General features: G+C 48.5%; 1 protein-coding gene across 2 annotated transcripts in view; it reads left to right on the top strand.

Annotated features, from left to right (window-relative positions):
- Positions 1 to 12250: 12250 nt before the first annotated feature.
- PLA1A (phospholipase A1 member A) overlaps positions 12251 to 22132 on the top strand; it is a 29346-nt gene continuing 19464 nt past the window's right edge. Inside the window, exons 1-3 of one of the 2 annotated variants that reach the window (XM_075905578.2) lie at positions 12251 to 12402; positions 15749 to 15921; positions 20645 to 20846. In XM_075905578.2, the coding sequence (XP_075761693.2) occupies positions 15828 to 15921; positions 20645 to 20846 (296 nt within the window). In that variant the 5' untranslated portion in view covers positions 12251 to 12402; positions 15749 to 15827. Of the gene's footprint in view, positions 12403 to 15728; positions 15922 to 20644; positions 20847 to 22132 lie in introns of both variants that reach the window. The other variant, XM_075905568.2, reaches the window with a different exon arrangement.

Here is a 22132-nt window from a genome sequence, read left to right as displayed (position 1 = left end):
GCTTGGCTCTGGGGGCAGAGGGAGGCATTAGGTTGGGGATGCCTGGCTCGGGGAGGGGGGTGAGGCATTAGGTTAGGGGGGCATGGGGGTGCCTGGCCCTGGGGGAGGGGGGAGGCATTGGACCACAGCCCTTTAGCTCTTCCCCTTGTACAAGCATACAATCCAGTGTTAATTGCATGGTGTCACATACTGTTTCTCAAATAATATGATAGCATACAGTTTTTTTCCACTGAATGGAATGAAATGGAATCAAGAGCACTGTAATATATACACACACAAATTCTACTCAGTGTGGCCAAGTCTACACTGGCATTTTACAGCGCTGGCTCAGAGATGTGAAAAAACATCCCTCCCTGAGTGCAGCAAGTTACAGCACTGCAAAGTGCCAGTGTGCACCAGGCGCTAGCTCCGAGCCCTCGTGGAGGTGGCTTATATAGAGCACTGGGAAATCTCTCTCCCAGCACTTGTGCTGGGGCTACACTTTGGGGCTAATAGCACTGCCACGACAATGCTTTAAACTTTGAAGAGTAGACAAAGCCTGTGTCACAGTCACAGTTAAATACAAGATCAAACAGATAGTTTAGCCTAAGTAATTAGCATATATTCTAAGGCAGCGGTGCACAACCTGTGGGTCGTGACCCCCAAGGGGGTCGTGGATGTTTTCCCGGGGAGTTGCAGTGCTTAGATCCAGCTGGCCGGGAGCTGGGCCAGCAGTTGGCAGCCCCCGCAGCATGGGGGTCGCAGATCAAAAAAGGTTGCACACCACGGTTCTAAGGAACCATTCAAAGTGAAGTGGCCAATTCACCATTTTGACTACAGTGTCCTCATTATTGCCTCATATTCTTCTGCCACCATCCCCTAATGGATTGTTAACGGATCAGTTCTTCTTGAGTGGTGCCTCAGAATACAGGCAGTCCCCGGGTTACGTACAAGATAGGGACTGTAGGTTTGTTCTTAAGTTGAATTTGTATGTAAGTCGGAACTGGCGTCCAGATTCAGCTGCTGCTGAAACTGATCAGCGGCTGACTACAGGAAGCCCGAGGCAGAGTTGCTCTGCCCTGGGCTTCCTGGAATCAGCCGCTGATCAGTTTCAACAACGGCTGAATCTGGACGCCTGGGACAGAGCAGCTGGGGCGCTGTTGGGTAGGTCCCCGCAGCGCTGCAACTCATCGCTGCGGGGACCAACCCGGCAGCACCCCAGCAGCTCTACCCCAGATGTCCCCAAGTCAGCCACTGCTGAAACTGATCAGCGGCTGATTCCAGGAAGCCCAGGGCAGAGCAACTCTGCCTCGGGCTTCCTGTAGTCAGCGCTGGTCAGTTTCAGCAGCAGCTGACTTGGGGACGCCTGGGGCAGAGCAGCTGGGGTGCTGCCCAGTTGGTCAAGTAGCGCCGAGGAGTGCCCCAGTTGGTCAAGTACCTGTCAGCGCCCCAGCTGCTCTACCCCAGGCGTCATCAGCGAGAAAAGCCTGGTCTGCTGGGGGGGGGGAGGGCGCACTAGTTGTGCCCCCCCCCCCCAGCAGACCAGGGAGACGGGGAGCAAAGCCGCGGAGCACGCTGGCAGCGGGACAGCCCATACGCGCCGCAGCTGTCCCGCTGCCCACATCCTCCGCGGCTTTGCTCCGCATCTCCCTGGTCTGCTGGGGGGGGCTCCCCCCCCCCAGCAGACCAAGGTGACGCGGAGCAGCTTTTCTCGCCCTGGAGGACGCAGGCGGTGGGACCGTGGTGCATCTGGGCGTCCCGCCGCTCCCGTCCTCCGGGGCGAGAAAAGCCCCGTTCGTAACTGCGGATCCAATGTAAGTCGGATCCGCGTAACTCGGGGACTGCCTGTATGTGCCAACTACTTTTGCTAAACTATCTAATACAGCTTCTATTTAGCTGCGAGGTGCAGGCTATGTCTATCCTTTGGATTACACTGCATCTGTACCACTGTAAGGTCTCCCATGTAGCCAGCCTATGCTGGCAGGGGAGAGCTCTCCTGCTGACAAAATTAAACCACCCCCAACAAGCTATGTCGGTGGGAGAGTATCTACCGCTGACATAATACTGTGCCCACCAATACTTTTGTAGTTGAAACTGATGTCAGTGAGGCATGTGTTTTTCCACACCCCGACAGACAAAAGTTTCACCAACAAAAGTGGTACTATAGACAGAGCCTTTGTGTACCTTTCACAGGCCTGAAAAGGTGCTCTGTTTAGCTCAAAAGCTTGTCTCTCTCACCAACAGAAATGAGTCCAATAAAAGAGATTGACACAACAATGACAAGCATTCAGGACTGATATGTGCGTATTGGGTATACTAGAAGACTTATCCACCATTGCCTGGGTCCTTCAGGGTAGGGAGCTGGCAGTGTGGGGGTGCAGAAGTCAGGGCAGGGCCTGGCCTTGGAAATGTGAGGGGGGAAGTACAGGAGGCTGAGGGTGGCAGGGTGCAAGAGGGGCTCAGAGCGGGGCTCCCATCCAGCACAGACCCTATCTCTCCCCTCCAGATTGCTCCCCGCGGCCACCAGGAACCTTTTCTCTCCCGCCAGATCTCCCTGGCTGCCAGGGACCCTTTTTCTCTCCTCAACCTCCCCACCCCAGCCCTGGCTGCCATGGGCCTTTTCTCTCATCCTCTCCAGCACTGCAGCCAAGGACCAGGAGGGGGGGAAGGGTCTGAGGCAGGGCCCCAGGAGGGCTACATATGCAGTGTACTGCCAGGCAAGATGGCAGAGCCCCAGTCTGACTGGCCACTCCCTTGATGATACGGCTGCCTCCTGTGGTCTCTCTGCAGAATAGCTCTCCCCTACAGGCTCGCTTCCAGCTTTGGCCACTCAATATCACATCCCTCTGAACAGCCCCTCCCTCTCTATGTTATGGAAAACAGTTCCTTTCCTGGTGCTTTCAGTTGTCCTGGCACAACCAAACCTGACCTTGCTTTAAGTTTGGAGAAAAGGAAGCTGCATACCAAATATGGCAGTCCTGACTCTTATCACTTAGGAGGAGTTCTTCAACACATGGACTCACAGACAGATGCACAAATCTCTAACAGGTAGATAGATAGACAGACAGACAGATATATAGACTGTATTGCAAAGCTTTCCAGTGCAGGCCTGTAAAATTTCAGCTTAGAAAAGTGCCAAGCCTCTTGAAGCCTTGTGTAGCTATGTTAGAAAAGTGACTTAAGAATTACCCTCTGCCAGAAAAATTACAAGATTACAGTAAAGAATGTGCCAACAGGTCATGTTTTGGAAAGGTAGACCACAACGTACCCATGTAAACCGCAAGATACCCGATTGTAACATCATGGGCAGTTCTGCTCTTATCACCTAAAAACAGGCTGATGCCAATATTTATAAGATCCTAACGAGAATTAAAGGAACTATGAGAGACCACTAATAAGCAGGGCACCCCAACATTTAAGGGATGTGGAAGTACAGATAAGGAAAAGGAAGGTTGTAAATCCTTCATGCATATGCACAAGGTGTTAGGCTTGATGATAACAACAGGATAAAGGTGGTTCCATAATGCAGACAGGGGAAGATCAGCAGGAATCATTCCTCTATTGATGACACCTGTTGAGAGAGCCATCTTATACTATATCATCTTTGGGGATATGAGACTGAATACTGCAACAGTTATTGCAAGGGCTCTCTTAGGTTTTATGTATTTGTTTGGGGCTGTACCTTTAATCATCTGCTTATTAAAATTTATAATACGGACAAGATTCCTACTTGTGATCATGTTTATGGTTGCAGTCCTCATTCTGTGTGTGTCTTTAAAGCCTCGGGAATCATTACGAGAAACTTTCAACTTGTTGAGCTTAAGACTGTAGCAACACAGGAAGGGTGTGTCTAGACTACATGGCTCTGTCAATGGAGCCATGTAGATGAGTTTACTAGACATAGCAAAATGAAGCGGCGATTTAAATAATCGCCACTTAATTTACATCAAAATGGCCGCCGCACTGTGCTGATCAGCTGATTGTTGGCACAGCACAGTAGTCTAGACTGGGATCAGCCGACCCCAGAACCCTTTGTTGTCAGATCCTGAATCGCTGCTTCATTTTGCTATGTCTAGTAAACTCATCTACATGGCTCCGTCGACGGAGCCAGGAAGTCTACGCATACCCGAACTGAGCTCACTCCATAGGGGTACTGTAGTTTAACACAGAACTATCCATTCCATTTAAACAGAGGCTACACTACCCCCTTAATTCCATCCCTGTACCCCTCTGCCTTTCCTATATTCCCTCAGAAACTCCATGTAGGGAAGAATGGACAGCCCTGCCTTGACATTAATGTCTGCCTCAACTACAGTGCAGACCCCTGAAAAGCAAACCCCAGACCTGGTTCAAGTCTGGTGCGCCAAAACACGCAGGCAAGGCTTGGGTTAAAGGAAGTTGTGAGAGTCAGGAATTGTTTTGCATAACTATGCAGATTAAGCCTGATACAGTGAGACCACAAAAAACACACAACAAGCAACCTTGTACTGGTACTTCTGTTCTGATAAGCAAAAATTACAGCGTACAGCCATGAAACTGTTAACTACGCATTTCGTTTTAGCAATATTCTGCGTGGCAGAATGTACTCCAAATATGAGCATAATAGGTGCCTTATACAATACATAATTGTGCCCTATACAATACATTGACTGGTAGAGATGATTAGAACAACCAAGCCGAGTATAAATATAGGTGTGTAACACATAATCGGTAGAAGGGATGGGGTAAGGGGTCCCCACTACCTTACTCACTGCAATTAAGAAGTTTACAGTTATAAGCATACATATACTTATTTCCAGGGCTTGACAAACTATGTAATCTACTCGCCCGTGGCAAGTAGATTACAACCTGGAAGAGCCGGGTTCGGGTGATCTGCGCATGCACAGATCGCCGGACAGCATGGCTGGCAAGCGGGGCTCGCCATGGTTCGGCGAGCCCTGCTTATTTCTATAAATCACACACAGTTCCACCATTAGCAACTTATAATTGTCAGACAGAAGGTCATGGCCTCTTTCTTTCTCCACTCACTGCATTGTGGACGCCTCTGTGTGTGGGGAAAGAAAGAGGCCACAACCTTTCATCTGACAATTATAATTTGCTAACAGTGGAACTGCGTGTGTTTTATAGAAATAAGTACATGTATGCGTATATCTGTAAAGTTAAATATCTTGTGTACTGCCCCAGGTGTAGATGTTGTTATATTGTCTGTGCTACCTAGCCCATTCATTGGAATGGATTTATGTAACTCTACATTTCTTTCCTTTACTTTTCTGTGTATAATAAAGTTAGAGATACAGTTTATCTTTGGTGTTTACTGGCTCCTCTTGTGTCTAATATCCCGAACACAGGACACTTCATTAGAGCCGTCCCCCAGATTTCAGTTCCCTTCTGTTTCCTGATATCAGCCCTTTTGCCCTAAAAATGTAAAGAGACTTGCAAAGGGTCCTTGCAGAGGTTGGATCTGTGGGATGCCTTAGAAATTCATTTTCTAGAGAAGGGCTGCAATTTTCAATGTGGTATGAATGTGAAGCAACAGCGGTAGCCGGGTCTGCCAGGGTGGGCTGGCTGAGAAGCTGCAGGAAGCAGAGCGGACATTCTAGCTGAAACCGGTGAATGAAGAAAATGGGCACCAGGCACCTTTAGTGGAAGAGGTGCTGGGCTCGACTTTGGCTACGTCTACATTGGCCCCTTTTCCGAAAGGGGCATGCTAATTTTACAGGTCGTAATAGGGAAATCCGTGGGGGATTTAAATATCCCCCGCGGTATTTAAATAAAAATGTCCGCCGCTTTTTTCCGGCTTTTAGAAAAGCTGGAAAAGAGCGTCTACACTGGCCCCGATCCTCCAGAAAAAAGCCCTTTTCCGGAGGATCTCTTATTCCTACTTTGAAGTAAGAATAAGAGATCCTCCGGAAAAGGGCTTTTTTCCGGAGGATCGGGGCCAGTGTAGACACTCTTTTCCGGCTTTTCTAAAAGCCGGAAAAAAGTAGTGGACATTTTTATTTAAATGCCGCGGGGGATATTTAAATCCCCCACGGATTTCCCTATTACGACCTGTAAAATTAGCATGCCCCTTTCGGAAAAGGGGCCAATGTAGACGTAGCCTTTGTGTGTGGAAAAGGTGAATCGCTTCAGACTAGAATGGGTTGTAGCAGTGAAGGATCAGATCCACAAAGGTAATCCGTTGGCTTCAGTGGAAGTTAGGAGCCCAAACACTTTTAAGGGTCTGGGCCTTAAATGCATAATTATTTTAGCTGTGATGCACTTGTTCTGGACCTCTGGCATACACAGTACAGAAGTCGCTCAGAATGGTTATAATGGTTATAATTTGCTTAGATCAGAATCAGTCTCGTCCAGCTCTGCAGTGAGCAGTTGCCATGAGATATAGCTTTCACATTTTAAGGCTGCATTATCTGCTTCTCTCTCCTTACTCTGACAGAGCACCAATATGTTGACTTCTTGGCACATATATTTCTTCAGTGCACATGAGGGAGGGGTTATATGTGAGAAACTGACATTTTCTCCTGACAGATGCATTTTTATAGTTTGCTTGCACATGTGTCCAGAGGGCACAAGCTCAACATTTTTGTATATGAAATATCTGCATGAAACCACTGTGGTCTTTTTGCATTTGAGACATTCCTTGGCTTGGCCTCTCACAGCCAGAGTTGCACTGGAACAGCTTATCCACACAAGGAAGTTTTGCAATATCAGTGTAATGATAAAGTGTCAAACAGTGCCTCACATGGAGGCCGTTCAACAGAGATGAGACACCTTTATGCTGGCGTAACTGTGTCCACATGAGAGTTTTTATTGGTCTATGTTAGAAAAAAAATGCCTCAAACCAAAATAGTGAGAGAAATGTAGCCGTGTTAGTCTGGTGTAGCTGAAACAAAATGCAGGACTATGTAGCAGTTTAAAGACTAACAAGATGGTTTATTAGGTGATGAGCTTTTGTGGGCCAGACCCACTTCCTCGGATCAAATAGTGGAAGAAAATTGTCACAACCAAAATAGAATTGGTAGAATTTCTAAGTGTAGAGCAGCCCTAAGGCTTTCTGGGATTACTCAAGGTACCATGATATCAGTTGGGCTGACAAAATGAAGAATTGCCTGGAAAAGTTAAATTAGATTAAATGTAAGAATATGACTGTCACAGCTCTGGTCAACTCTCCTGTGGGATAATCAGCAGGCTGCTGTGTTTGGGTCCCACTATGCTGTACGCACCTGTGTCCTCTTAAACTTTCCTGAACCCAGGTAGGCTCCAGTGCTATTCCTCTGGCCTCTCTGGCATGCTTCCTGCACACAGACTGTTGCCCGTTCTGGGAGAGAGGCTTTGTAGTCCAGATGTTCTAGGATCCCAGGACCAGTGACACACACACACACACACACACACACACAGACTCCCCAATAGCTATTACACCTATTTCAAGAGCTCCAAGCTTGTGCATACTCTGGTTTACAGACACTTGACAGCTGAAGGAAATAGACACACAGGATTTGTAAGGGTTCCAAGAAACAATGACCCTTTGCTGTAGACAGCACAAGAGATAGGTAGATTCATATAAAACAAAAGAATGCTCTACGCCCTTTCCTGGGGCAGCATCCTTTCAGAATTCAAAGTCCCTCTCCGGGACATCTCTTCTCTAGGCTTCCCCTCTGGAGTTTAAGTCTGCTGTCTCCCTCTGCCTCCTTTGACATGGGCTGCTCCTCCATCTGCAGCCCAAAGCCTGAGCCTTTTTTCCTCCTCTCTCTCACAGCCTCTTTGTAAAAGCTAGCACTGCCATTGTTTCCCTGTTTGGGGATTTTCCAGGCTCCTAGCCCCTCTGCCATCAAGCCACCTGGTTAGAACTCACTCTCCCAGCTCAGGCATAGACAGGGCCATCATTTAGCCAGAGCCCTTAAAGTGAGGGGTCACAGATGCACAAACTGTGGTCCTGTGAAGACAGAGGAGTATGTCTTGACTGTCATGGTAGAGCTGATGACGCATGCTGTGGGCTCACAGGACAGCCAGATGTACAGGCACCCCCTTCCGCTCATGCTGACCAACATTTCCTCCTCACCAAGTGCCACAGCCTCCTCTCCCAGGTACCCCAGAATGCAGAGGGGGCATTCGGCACATCAACCCCCAGGGATGTGTCCTGGAATAAAAGGCTGTCCTTCTCACACCTGTGTGACTGCTGAACATGGGGATTGTAATACATCACTTTCCCTTCTCCCCACCCTGGAAGCTCCTGCCCTGCTTTCTTGTGTTCCCTAAATAAAAATGTGTGATGTCCGAACAACAGTATCTTTATTGCTTGTGTTGCATGGGAAGGGGGAGGTGTTACAGGGCTTATAAGCAAGTACACTTAATGCAGGTGGCACCTCATTAAGAGCAACACGCATGACTGTCATATCACTGTCTGGCCATTCACAAAGCTGTTTTTCAAAGCCTCTCGGATTTGCAGTGCCCTTGATGTGCTCTTCTTATTGCCCTGGTGTCTGGCTGCTCATAATTAGTGGCTAGGTACTGTGCCTTGACCCCGCACCCTGGCATAAAACTTTCCCCCTTGCTTTCACAGATATTATGGAGCACACCGCAGGCTGCCACAGTAATGAGAATGTTGCTTTTGTTGAGGTCTAACCTAGTCAAAAACCTTTTCTTTAAACATCCAAAAGCACATTCCACCACCATCCCGACCATCCCACGTTGATGTTGGTAATATGGCTAGTGTGGTCCACCCCCCTGCAATTTATGTACTTGCAATTTATTGCAAGAAATACCCCCTGCAATTTATGTACTTTTTGGCAAGGTGGTCAGGTGCCAAAATAGATATAGGAATATAAACAGTTAACTGGTTACCCACTAAGCACACTGCATTACTGGTTAATTGGACTGCCAGCCCCGTTGTCTAGCCATCAGAACCAGCCAGGTCAGGCATGCCCCAGCCCTGCTGTGACAGCCCTGGTGGGGGCAGGCAAAATGGGACCTGACCATGCTGTGGTGCTCCCAGCTGCACTACAGCAACTCAGAGAGCAGCCCCACCATGCCTGGTAAGACCCCCCATCTGTAAGACTGCCCTGTGCCCTCCAACCATTAACTGGTTAAACGATATAATTTTAATAGTTTCACTCATTAACTATTTTGATTGATTTACATTCCTAATAGGGAAGTGCGTACCATCTATCACCCCACCACAGTTAGGGATTCCCACTGCAGCAAAGCCCTCCGCCCTGTCCTGCACATTTTCCAGAATCCCAGGTACTGATGGCCTTGGCCATTTGGATCACAGCAGCCTCCAATGTAGATTTCCCCACTCCGAATTGATTCCCAACTGACCAGTAGCTGCCTGGTGTTTCAAGTTTCCACAGATCTACTGCCACTCACTTCTCAACTCTCAGGGCAGGTTTCATTCTGATATTGCTGTGCTGCAGCCCAAGGGAGAGCAATTCACAAAATTCCATGAAAGTGGCCTTACACTTGTTGATCATCCCCTAGCTGCATCACTGTGCAGTCCCACAGCACCAGAACCAGTGTTCCACTGTGTCCAGAAGATTGAATGTCCCCATCATCTGCCAATTGCTTATCTCAAGTGCTTCACACAAGAGTCTGTTCATGACCTCCTGAGATTCTTCATCATTCTGGCGGGCCGAGGATAGGTTTTGGACGTACAGCAGCATAAGGCACTAAGGCTATGTCTAGACTGCAGGCTTCTTTCGAAAGAGGCATCTTTCGAAAGAGCCTCTTTCAAAAGATCGCGTCTAGACTGCAGGCGGATCTTTCGAAAGAGAAATCCGCTTTTTCGAAAGAGAGCACCCAGCGAGTCTGGATGCTCTCTTTCGAAGACGGCCTCTTTATATTGAAGAACGCCTTCTTTCGAAAGAGGAACTTTCGAAAGAAGGCGTTCTTCCTCGTGAAACGAGGTTTACCGCCATCGAAAGAAAAGCCGCGTTCTTTCGAAATTTCGAAAGAACGCGGCTTGAGTCTGGACGCAGGGGAAGTTTTTTCGGGAAAAGGCTACTTTTCCCGAAAAAACCCCTGAGTCTGGACACGGCCTAAATGGTTGCAATGACTGCCATAGTGCTTTGATGCTGAACAGGTTCCATGCTGGGTTCCATGCTCACCCTGGTATGACGTCTGCACAGATAGCTGGGAAAAAAGGGTGCAAAACCATTGTTTGCAAGTGAGGGTGTGGGAGGGAGAAGATAAGTGCATTATGGGATGCTGATAACATGTACCCAGAATCACCCGCTGCACTGTTTTGGTCCCATCGGGCACTGGGAGCATATTCCAGAATGCAAAGGGGCAGCTGGAACTGTGGGATAGCTACCCACAGTGCATCGCTGTCAAAGTCAACAGTAGCTGCCCTACTGGGAACATGCTATATGGAACTCTTATGCGGAGTGGGGACATGCACCAAATTCAAATGCTAAAAAAATTGACCTTAATAAATTCAGCCGTATATTGTAGTGTAGACAGTGTTGTTCCAGGCGGTGGTGTAGCTGTTCTAGCAGTACACCTTTTATCAGCTTATGCTCCAGCACTGACATTCTTTCTGTCATATTTATCTTCGAAAAGGCTCTCTAGTGCAGGGGTTCTTAAACTTTTCTAGTGCTGACCCCCTTTCCCACAGCAAGCCTCTGAGTGTTTTTATGAATTAAAACACTTTTTAATATATTTAACAGCGTTATAAATGCTGGAGGTACAGCGGGGTTTGGGGTGGAGGCTGATAGTTTGCAACCCCCCATGTAATAATCTCACAACCCCAAGGGATCCCTCCCATTCCCCAGTTTGAGAATCCCTACTCAAGAGTAAGCAAGCCCTCATGATTTTGATGCTATAGCAATTTCATCCAACGAACCCAAACTTGTAGGTTGTATGTAGTCACATTTCCCAAAGCATCACAATGACTTAAAAAAAACCTGCTGGAAACATCTCTGTAACTGCAAAAAAGGAACTTGGCCCTTTAAGCAACTTGGTAGCATGTAATGGATAGGTTCCTTTCACAGCTCTCAAAGTGCATACAGTGCTGTGAAGACACATACATCTCTTCTGCACATTTTACCTACAGGTTTGTATTAACATAATGTTGCAATACTAATACCCAGCACTTACTATATTGTACTGTGTATTTGCAAAACACTTCATAAATATTAACTAATAAATCCTGCTAAAAAGAAGGCTTAGTTATTTTCATTTTAACTGCAGAAAGAAGGAAACGTTCACTGGTTTCTTTCCTGTGGTCTGTTATGTGCTACTATAAGGAATAAACACAGGGTTGCTACACCCATACAGTTGCTATGGAGGCTGCATTTTTAATTTATGAGATCAGTTTGATAGTTTAGAGAATGATCCCAAAAGGATTGCTCCAATCCTTACTCATCAACAGTGCCCCTGAAGTCAGTGGGATTGTGTGCGTAAGGCAAGCAGGAGTGGCTCTTTAAAGTAAAAACTTGCCTCTCACGGTCTAAGTTTGAAAGGCATTAGTACAGTTGACTTGTTGAAGTAGGAAAGGGAGACTGGGGAACAGGAATTCCTGGTTTTTAATGCAGCTCCCATAGATTCATAGAGTTTAAGACCAGGAGGAATTATTAGATCATGATCTAGCAGGGCTGTCTATGGGTGAGTAGTGGGTGAGGGGAGAGCAACAGGGGCAGCTGCACTGGGGCCGGGCAATTTAAAAAAGGCCCAGGCATGGCTGACAGGAAGGGCTGGGGCCATGGGAGGGCTGGGCCACAGCATGGCAGCCTGGCTCTCTGACCGCCCAGGAAGGATCAGGTTGTGGCATGGCTGCCCCAAGACTCCGGCCACCAGGGGCTATGGTCACAAGGGAAGGATGGAGCCATGCCACCTGCTGGGATGGGGGAACACGAAGGGGCCTAGAGGATAAGAGAACTGTCTGGCCTGAAACAACCCCCACATCCCCAAATCCTCTGTGAAGGATCATCTAAGACATGAGGTTGCATTGATGGTTTTGGGCAGCTTGTGTGAAGGTGAAGGGCTCAATAAATCCACTGATATCTTGTAAGTTTGTACAGGAATATGGTGGGAGAGCCATTCATGCCCATTAGACTGAACCAGTTGCTCCCTCCATATGCTGTTCTTGCAGAGTGACGGTGTGACAGGTTGTTGTACTCTACGGTACAACAACACCTCTTGGTGGTTATGGGAAAGAGCTTGGTCAGTCCAACCCTCCTTGTAGCAATTCCACCCTGTCGGTATCTCCTGTGCAGCCTTTTTCTCAGAACCAGCGCAGCCTCCTTATGACTCAACACTGCAGTTAGGCCACTGCTGTGGTTTCCGGGGAGAGGGCAGGAAGCGTGCTCCCAGGCAGTCTTCCGCTTTACTGTCTCACACTGCCCCTTCCACAGTGGCTGGCAGAGAAACCCGGGCACATCCTCTCCTCCAGGCTCTGGCTCACGGACCCTCTACGCAGCAGCCAAGGTTTGTTTCCTGTTTTCTCCCAAGCCACTTCCATGCCATCTGGCCGGGGTGGCGGGTATGTTAGGCCTTCCCAAACCGCCAGCCTGGCCCCACCCATACTCTGCCCCCAGAACGCCTGCTGTAGCATACTGGAGGCGGAGTGCTGCTGCCCCTGAGTGCCCACCCTCCCTGTGCTCCAGGGCTAGGGAGGGGCTGCTTGCCACTCCATCTCCCTGTGGTGCTGGAAGGTGGGCTTGTCTCCTGTGGGGGCAGGGCCTGGGCAGAAGGGGCAGGGCCAAAGGTTTGCTTCCCCCAGCCCTACCTTTACCCACCACCCATGCTTCTGGCCCACCCCATTCTCTCCTCCTAAGAAGTAGCTTTAGGCAACTCATCTCTATACCCTCTACCCCCTGGCCATACCTCCCTTCTGCCAGGAAGTGGCTGCAGACTTCTCCCTGTTGCCCCTTCTGCATCCAATTTCCTGTCTTTTATAGAAGCCCCACCTGTCCCCCACAGGTAAGCTAATTAGCTGTCTCCTACCTAAAACTCCCCAGGCCTAATTCAGCTTTTGGAGGTGCAGAATGGGGAGCACACCCCACTACAGATGGGGTTTGGAGCAATACATGGGCATGAGCATCCTTGACTATCATCCCATTTCCATCTCGCTTAACATAGAGTGTCGGGATTTGGTTTGGTCTTCAATGATTAGGACCCATCACACACTAGTGACATGTACTGCACCCAGTGTGACATCATCAGAAAGACCCAAAATATGTGCCTTTGACCTGGCTTCCCAATCCGACTCAGGGAGATGGAATTTGTCAGATGTTTGCATAGTCACATGCTGATCTAGGATTGGTAACAGACCTTTTGTCCTCGGCTTAAAAGCATGAAAGAGTAGAATGAGCTGTTTTCATCTAGTTAAGCCCTTGGGGTGAAAGACCTCTCTTACACATCTGCAGGGCTCGACAAATCAGTGTATCTACTCACCCATGGTGAGTAGTTTTCAGCCGGTCGCCCTGTTCACCGGCGGCGCGCGAATGCACAATGCGGGTCTGGCACATGCGTGGTGCAGGGCTGGGGCATGGATTTCACCATGGTTTGTCATCCCCTGCACATCTGTAATACCCTACGCACGCTTATGGCATCATATATATAGTAGCCCAGTGTCTGAGAGTCTGTAATGCCGAAGTGCTGGCTGTTCCCTCTGGGGGGCGCTGTTGCCTGAAATGCTGGCTGTTCCCTCTGGGTGGCCTGCGCTGCATGGGGAGTGCGGGGCCCAAATGGCCGCTTGTGCCACTTGCTCCCCTGCGGCGGCCCAGCTGAGCGGCGCAGAAGTCAGCCAAGTGCCACGATGGGAGGCGAAGGGGGGCGGGGCGGTGATGTGCGGCGTGACAGCGGCTCCAGGCCCCGCCCCCTGGCCATGAACATCATCACCCCGCCCCCCCCTTCGCCTCCCGCCATGGCGCTCGGCTGACTTCTGCGCTGTTCAGCCAGGCCGCCGCGTGGGAGCAAGCGGCGCAGCAACCGTTTGGGCTCCGCCCCCCCCATGCAGCACAGGGAGTGCGGAGCCCAAATGGCCATTTGGGCTCTGTGGTCCCCCGAGTGAGAGGCAGGAGGGGGAGGAGAAGTGAAAGAGAGAAACGGAGAGAGAGGCAGGAGGTGGAGGAGAGCTGAGAGAGAGAGGGGGAGGAAGTAGGAGGAGGAGAGAGAAAGAGAGGCGGAGCGAGAGACCAGAGGCTCAGGAGAGAAGACTGATGTGGAGGAGAGATCTGAAAATCCCGTCTTATGATGGGCTAATTGGCTAGTTGATAAATAATAAGATAACATCTTCCAACTTTATTTATTGTTAGCAGCTTCTGCGTTATGAGTATGCACTTGCTGCAGCTACACTGGTGTGACTACATCAGTGGCTAAAACTTCAATGTAGAAAATGCTTTAGATGCAGCCAGGCATAGGAAATCCCTGGATCCCTGCAGCTGCATAAAAGAGGCAATAAATGATACAGGGACACAGAAACCCCATGTTTTCTTCACAGCTCTTCTAGCTATGATGCAGTTTCTCCTAGACAGTCTCATACTGGGAATTAGGTGCACATTTTTCTCAGAGAAAGGTAACTCACCATTGGAACAACTTACTTGTGGGTGTGGTGGATTTTCCTTCCCTTGAAGACTTAATAGCAAGCCTAGCTATAAGACTAGAGATCTTTCTAGGAGAGATGCTTTAGCTCAAGCAGAAGTTACAGGACTCAACCCAAGAATCACGGGGAGAACTTTTATGGCCTGACTTATACAGAAGGTCAGGCTAGGTGATCAGAATGGTGCCTTCTGGCCTTAACTTCTTCGCTTGATTTATGAAGCTATGAATCTTTGCTGCAGATAATACTAAGGATGTTAAATATGGGTTAATTGACTAGTTGAGTAGTTGATGGAATTTCCATCAACTAGTCGAGAGGCACTTCCGCATTCCTCCTTTGAAATGTTTCAAAAGAGGAATGCGGAACTCCGTGTGCAACCCCCACAGGGCCAGCAGGAAGTTCTGCTGACTGTGGGCTGCATGCGGGTGCCTGCTTTGAAATGTACAAGAGTCCCCTGCAGGAGCAGCATGGAGCTCCGGGTCAGCGAGGGACTCAGAGTCCCCTGCTGACTCCTGGCTCCATGCTGCATTGCAGATCTGAAATGCTGTGCAGAGCCGGGGTCAGCTGGTGACTCCCCAGCTGATCCTGGGCTCCCTGCGGCTTTCCCCCAGAACCAGAGATCAGCTGGGGACTCCCCAATTGATCCTGGATTCTGCGGAATGACCCCGGGCTCCACAGCCGCTGGGGCTCAGCTGTGTGGCACTGCCCTTTGAAGTACCCCCCTCCCCTCTCTTTTGCTGCCTCTATCTGATAGAGGCAGCAAGGGGTAGGGCGAATCGACTAGTCAACTGACTATCTGATAAGCTTTTGCTTGTCGGATAGTTGACTAGTTGACTGGTCCTTAAGACCCCTAGATAATACACGATTTCAGGCCACCAACCAATAGCTGATGTTCATTGCTCTCCATAAAATGAGGCTGACAATACTTCCATACCTTACCAGGGAGCTTTGAGGCTTTAATTTGTTGATGTTAATAAAGCACTTTGAACACAGGGGCTGTAGAGTATCACTTCAACTTTGTAACAAGAACCCAGCTACAGCTAATCGATCCAATAAGTGACTTCTGGGGCTGTTTGTTTGGAGAGGAGAGTGGGTCCAATGTCCTTCATGTGAGAATCAATAAAGTCCTGTGCCTGTTGCTGAGACTCTGGCCAATAATCAAACCTGGGCAGAAGTAAAGAGGCTCCTAATTTTTCCCCCCCAAACACAGGCTGTGTTAAACATTAACAGAGCCAACTTGCTCAGAAGGCCCTTGCTGCAGAAAGTTGGCCTTTCTCTCACCTCTGGTGCTGTCCTTGTGGATAACAGCATGAGAAGACTGACCAGGAATAAGGCTGAGGATCGGAAGAAGAAACCTCTCTTTGTTCTCTCTGTTGTCCTGCTGCTCAGCCCAGCATGTGCAGGTGAGGTGGATACTGGGGGGGAGGCTCAGGCACCAGAGGCGGCAGGCAAGGAGTAGGAAAATTTGACAGATGTAGATTCTGGTTGTGGATTCAACTGACTGGGGCCCTCTGCAATCTAACTTATCAGATCCTTGTTAGTCAAGTGTGGTTTGGATCAGAAGAGTGACTGTAGAAATGATTCTTTCTTAACTGCCCATACAAGTTCAACCGCTTTGGCACTTGTGTCTCTGTGAGGTGGGTCCATCCGCTTAGCTTTACAAAAGTAACAGCAGGAGCACGCTGCAAAATCTTTATGAGCAGGCGGTAGGTAGAACCGGCCAGATGGGGTGTTGGCTGAGTTGCTAAATGAGAAAAACAACTTCAGTCTTGAAACCTGAGCATATCTGATCTGAAATAAGGAAGAAGATCTGGGTCTCTATGGTTGGTTTAAAAAAAAAAACATCACTGAAAAACTTCTGTAGCACTTTAAAGACTAACAAGATGGTTTATTAGGTGAGAGCTTTCATGGGCCAGACCCACTTCCTCAGAAAGCTCTTACCTAATAAACCATCTTGTTAGTCTTTAAAGTGCTACATTGTCCTGTATTTTGTTTCAGCTACACCAGACTAACACGGCTACATTTCTATCACTGAAAAACTTCTGTTATGCTACAGTCCTAAGGAGGCTGCACAGCCCACAGTGAAACTGCCTGCTCTTTCTCACATTTGCCGCCAGCTGCTGTTCATGGAAGGTGCAGGACTGCCACTGAATTAGTCCTTTCTAATCAGCCTTGCCCGATCATACAATTGATTAGTTGCAGTCAGAAATGTAGCCCCTGAGCCTGGTTCTTCCTTCCCTGTCCACAGGTATGGGTAAGTCCTCAACGGACACCAGTGGGAGATTCTCATATTCTGCAGTGGGAGACTTGGGCACTGAGTTTTTTGACTCAGTTCATTGCATTCAACCCTGGTCCCTCTGGGATCTATTTGGCGTATCCTCGGCTGGAGTAACAAGTGATTTCCAAGGGGATTTCTTGTTTCGGTTTTAAACATGGCTTCAAGGTTGTTTAGAAAAGGAAAGAAAGTTTAGGATGTGGTGGCGATAGAATGAACATGGAGAAGAATCAAGCTTTTCAGAGGGGCTGTACCAAGGATGAATGTGACCTACCAGGCACATTTTCAGATCAGCACCCATGTCATTCCTGCACATGTGCGTGCATGCATGTCTCTGAGCATATGAAAAATACAACAATGCTCTAGCGTACTCCATACCAAGATTTTAAAACATTTTGCAAGTAATATGTTTAACTTTACAATGCACTTGGCAAATTCCGTACTGTGGTGATAGACCAAGTGAAACAGAAAGGACTTGTTTACCAGCCTAACTATACCAGCACAGTTATAGCACTCTACTTCAATAACAGCCTGCGCTGATGCTCTTTTTCCAGAGTGAGAATACCTTTTTTTCAGTGCGCTTCTACTGTTTTTAAAATGACAAATGTACCGCACAGAATAAAAGACGTTTGGGGCACTGTGGCAGATGTGGTGTCATGAGAGTGGAGGCTAGAAGCTTTACCTTAAGAGACCAAAGAGGGACCTTACTATTCTGTGGAATGATTCTCTCTGGCTGATGCTCACTGTGTCATTGATAGTGTCTGGAGAGAGCAATCTCTAGATCTCCAGTGACTAAGAGTAGCCAGGTGGGCCATAGGCTGGAGGTGGAAGAGCATACGTGCAAGAATTACTCTGACCCGAATGGGCTTCACGAAGGTCATTGAACAGTTTGAGCCTTTCTGAAGCCAGTCCTCCATGATCAGAGCTTCGTTGTAGCTAGAACTGCACGAAGATAAAGCAAAAGACACTTCCACAAACACTTTACAGTCCGAATAGTTACAACTCTAGCTAATCTATCTGTTGGAGTTTCCAGGATCGAGAGTCACTGATACTCTTCCTAGCCTCAGCAAGGGAGAACTGTGCTGCAGCTACGTTGTGTGTGTCAGTTACTGACAAACCCGCTTGTCTGCCATGTAACAAACTCTTCATGACTCTCTCAGTCCAAGCCTTCCCTAGTAGATGACACTCAGCCAACCCCAATTCCTGAGTTCCCCAGAGATGTCTGTTCGCACTAGGGATGTTAAACAGTGAATTGGCCCTTGCCAGTGAACTCTGGTGGCAGCCAATTGTACCAGGCTAGAGGAGGACCAGCCACAGAGGGGCTGGCGGGCCAGCTGACGGAACCCCACGGCCACGGTGAGGCCCCATGACTGCGGCTATGGTAGGGCCAGACAGTGGGCAGGGCAGCAGTCCCTAGATTAAAACGGTTGATCAGTTAAGCGCTATCATTTAACTGGTCAACTGTTTTAACATCCCTAATTTGCAGTCCTCCGCCCTTCTGATTGTAGCACTGGCAGCTAGTTCACTGCTCCCTGAAACAGCAGTGCCCAGCCGCTAATTTACTTAATTGGGGGTCGATAAACTCTCCACTTCAACCAAAGCATGGAATTAGTTTATTGTTAAGGAAAAAATAAGTGTATTAATGCTAGGGGGCTGTGCCCCCTGCTCGCTGTACTCGCCAGCCCCCCTCTCTGGGGGAGGAGCCCCAGCTCCTTCCCCAGCTGCTGGGGAGGGCCAGGCAGAAGCATGGCAGCCCTGGCCTGCCCTGACTCTTTCCCTCCTGCTGCTAGGTCCATCCCTGCCAGAAGCCAGGCCAGCCCTGGCTCTCCCCACCACCAGCTGCCGGTAGGGATGGGCCGGGCCAAGGTTGTGGTTGGCCTGGTTCCTCCTCCCTGGCTGCCAGGGGGTTGGCCTGGGCCGAGGCCAAGGCTGGACCAGCTCTCTCCCTCCAGCCACCAGGGTGGAGTGGGGTTGGGCCAGGCCACATGACAGCTGCCAGAGTTTTAAAGTGAGATGCTCTGGTGGCAGGGGGAGGGACAGTAGCAGTGAGACCTGCAGTGGGTGGGTGTCTCCCAGTCTCGGCCCTCCCCTGCAGCAGGTCTCTCCTGCAGCCCCCACCCCACCCACTCGTCTGCTGCAGTCTCACAATTTTCCACCTCCTCCCCTCCTTCCACAAGCTTACCAGCAGCAGCAGCTTACCTTCAGTGCTGCTCCCAAGCCATAGATTGCTGATACCTGCTGGGTTAGCAGCCAGGAGGAGGCAGGGTGGCAGAGGGGAAAAGGGCTGTGGGATACAGAGTGATGTGATTATGTCACTGTGTCATCCTGTGGGGGGGGGCGGGGAGGAGAGAGAGAGAGAGAGAATCGGCTTAAGTGAACCTAAGGATAAGGAATGAAGCTAAAAATGCTTACAAACAAATCAAAGTAAGAACACGCTTCTAAGACTTCAGTCTAACTTAAATTAAAGTCCTTCGTTCAAAGAAGTTTTTCTCACTTATTCTTCCAGTCTGGCTGGCCAGTTTTTTAGCCAGGACGCTTCACAGAGCTCAAAATGCTTGGGCTTGGTTTCTTTGTCTCTAAGATGAAAGATAACTTAATGATTCTCTTTTCTTCTTTTGATAGTCCAGTAACCTTTGAAATGTATTCTTGAAAGTTTCTCTTTGCTGCTGGAGTGTAGAAGCCAGGCTGTTTTCTTCTCCACTTGTCAGCTCTGTTTACCTTTTATGTAAATGTGTCTTCATTGTCTTTGCCTGGCTGTTGGGAAAAAGTAAATATACGTGCTTTCATCTAGGGCAGACTGGCTTTATGTATTGCTTGCCAGATCCATTTTAAGAACATAATTCCAGCATATATGTATGGAACTGTCTGTTCACCCCATATGCATATGTAACCCATACACCTAGGCTATGTCTACACTGGCACCCTTTTCCGTAAAAGGGATGTTAATGAGACACTTCGGAATTGCAAATTCCATGGGGGATTTAAATATCCCCCGCGGCATTTGCATGAACATGGCTGCCGCTTTTTTCCGGCTCGGGGTTTTGCCGGAAAAAAGCGCCAGTCTAGACGGGATCTTGTGGAAAATAAGCCCTTTTCCGGAAGATCCCTTATTCCTACTTTCGGAATAAGGGATCTTCCAGAAAAGGGCTTATTTTCCGCAAGATCCCGTCTAGACTGGCGCTTTTTTCCAGCAAAACCCCGAGCCGGAAAAAAGCGGCAGCCATGTTCATGCAAATACCGCGGGGGATATTTAAATCCCCCGCGGAATTTGCAATTCTGACTGGTCTCATTAGCATCCCTTTTACGGAAAAGGGTGCCAGTGTAGACACAGCCCTAGTGTGGGTCACTGTCTCATGCAGTGACACCTAGCCCACAGCAACAGATAAGAATAAAGACACCTCTACAGCGTGGGCTGAGAGGTAGCTGGCTTTTAGCTCAAAGGGTAGAGGCTCCTATGCTAAGCTCCAGAGATCCCAGGTTCAGATCCACCAGGCGGTGGTTACACATACACCACACAATGATTTTAGGGACTAGTGTGTTGTTAGTTTGTATACAATAGATTATGACAGCAGTGTGTTAGGTGTACTGAGTAGCTCAGGTCTGGTGAGTTGCTGATACACAATAGTGAACCATCAACAGGCCACAAGAATACTATCCAGGGGAAACTGAGGCACAGAAAAATTAAGTGACTAGAAGGCTGGCATAGAGTGGAGAACTGTATCCCATGCTCTAATGTTTCAGTGCAGTGCCCTAACTATGAACCCACTGCCTGCCTCACCTGCACTCCATTTGCTCTTTCTTATTGGGCACACACAGACTAGGCCTGCATGGTTTTGTTTTTCTCACTGCAGAGAATGAGACCCATTTCCCTGAGCAGGCCTGCTCGGACTTTCAGAAGGCAAGTTTCTTACAGGTCACCAAACTTAAGGTCCAGTTTCTTCTGTTCACCTCCTCCAACTCCAGCTGTGGGCAGCTGATATCAGTTGGTGATGATCTCAAGAACTCAAACTTCAATACTAGCCTGGACACTAAGATAATAATCCATGGCTTCAGGTAAGCATAAACTGAACTGGACACTTTTAGTCCAAGTTACCACAGAGATCCCCTCTCTCCTGTGTCACGGCTCAGCAATTAATTATTTTTTGTATTACCATAGCTCCTAGGAGACTTGGTCATAGACCAGAACCCCCTGGTGCTAGGCACAGCACAAACTCGGAATGAAGTGATACTCCCCAAAGAATTTATAATCCACAGTCGGGCAAGATGCTTTGGTGGGAGCTCATTGGTTTGAATTAGCAGAGAATTTATGCCATTACAAAAGAGTTGAATTGCATCATGACAGTGAACAATCTAGTCAACATTCTAATTCCAGGGGGGCAAAAGAGGGGGTGGGAATGTTAATACTTTTTTGTGACTTTTTCACCCTCGTTTTAGACCAACTGCAGAGATGATTAAAATACTTCAAATTTCAGGTTTAAAACCCCCAGGACTCTCCCCCCACTACCAAGTCACTCTTCTCCCTGTTTTGTAACTGGTTTCCTTCATGAAGGGTCTTTGCTTTGGAAGTTTCTCCCTCTGTCCCTCTCCCTCCTCCAGTCATTGAGTGCCTAGCTTTCTTAATCTGCTAGGAAGTCTGCTGAACCCATTTCGCTTCTTTTCATCCTGTAGGCAGAGGGTTTGAGCCAGGATTGTTAAAGCAGCCCACCAAAGAGGCAGGATAAGGAACACCCTGAAGATGAAGGGTTGGGGTGGGTTCTGGCGTGGTCTAGGGGCTCAAGCATTCACCTAGGGACAGCAGGGTGGTGGGCTTCAGCCCCCCCTCCAAGAGCAGTGCTGCCCTGGTGGAAGATGGGATAAAGGACACCCTGAAGGTAAGGGTTCTGGCATGGCCTAGGCAAGAAGGCTTGTTTTACTGTGCAATCATCAGAAACCCATCACCGATTTTAAATCTTTTTAGTTTAATTTCCATTCAGTGCAAGATATTATAAAATGAAATAGTTTAAAATACATGCAAAGGTAAATACATATTTTACGGAAGCGGAATTGTGGCACAGATAGGTGAAAGCCCACATGTTTTTAAGGCACGTAGGCACTGCTACACTTAGAATCATAAAGCTCAACTGATTTTTGGGGCCTAACCCTCGCTGTAAAAAAGGGATTTAGGCACTTAACAGCCAAAATCCAAATGCCATTGACTGTTGATAGGATTTTGTCTAATCTCTTTTAAGAATGGGATTTAGGTTTCTAAATCAGTTTGGTGTTCCAGTATCAAATGCCTTTAAAAATCTGCCGTTTGAGGGGAACACCCTGTTTTCAGTAAGGCAGGTAAGAGACTTCAT

Source organism: Pelodiscus sinensis, chromosome 1, assembly GCF_052426305.1.
Source record: "Pelodiscus sinensis isolate ZL-2025 chromosome 1, ASM5242630v1, whole genome shotgun sequence".
Taxonomy (NCBI): Eukaryota; Metazoa; Chordata; order Testudines; family Trionychidae; genus Pelodiscus; species Pelodiscus sinensis.
This window is presented reverse-complemented; position numbering and strand designations above follow the sequence as displayed.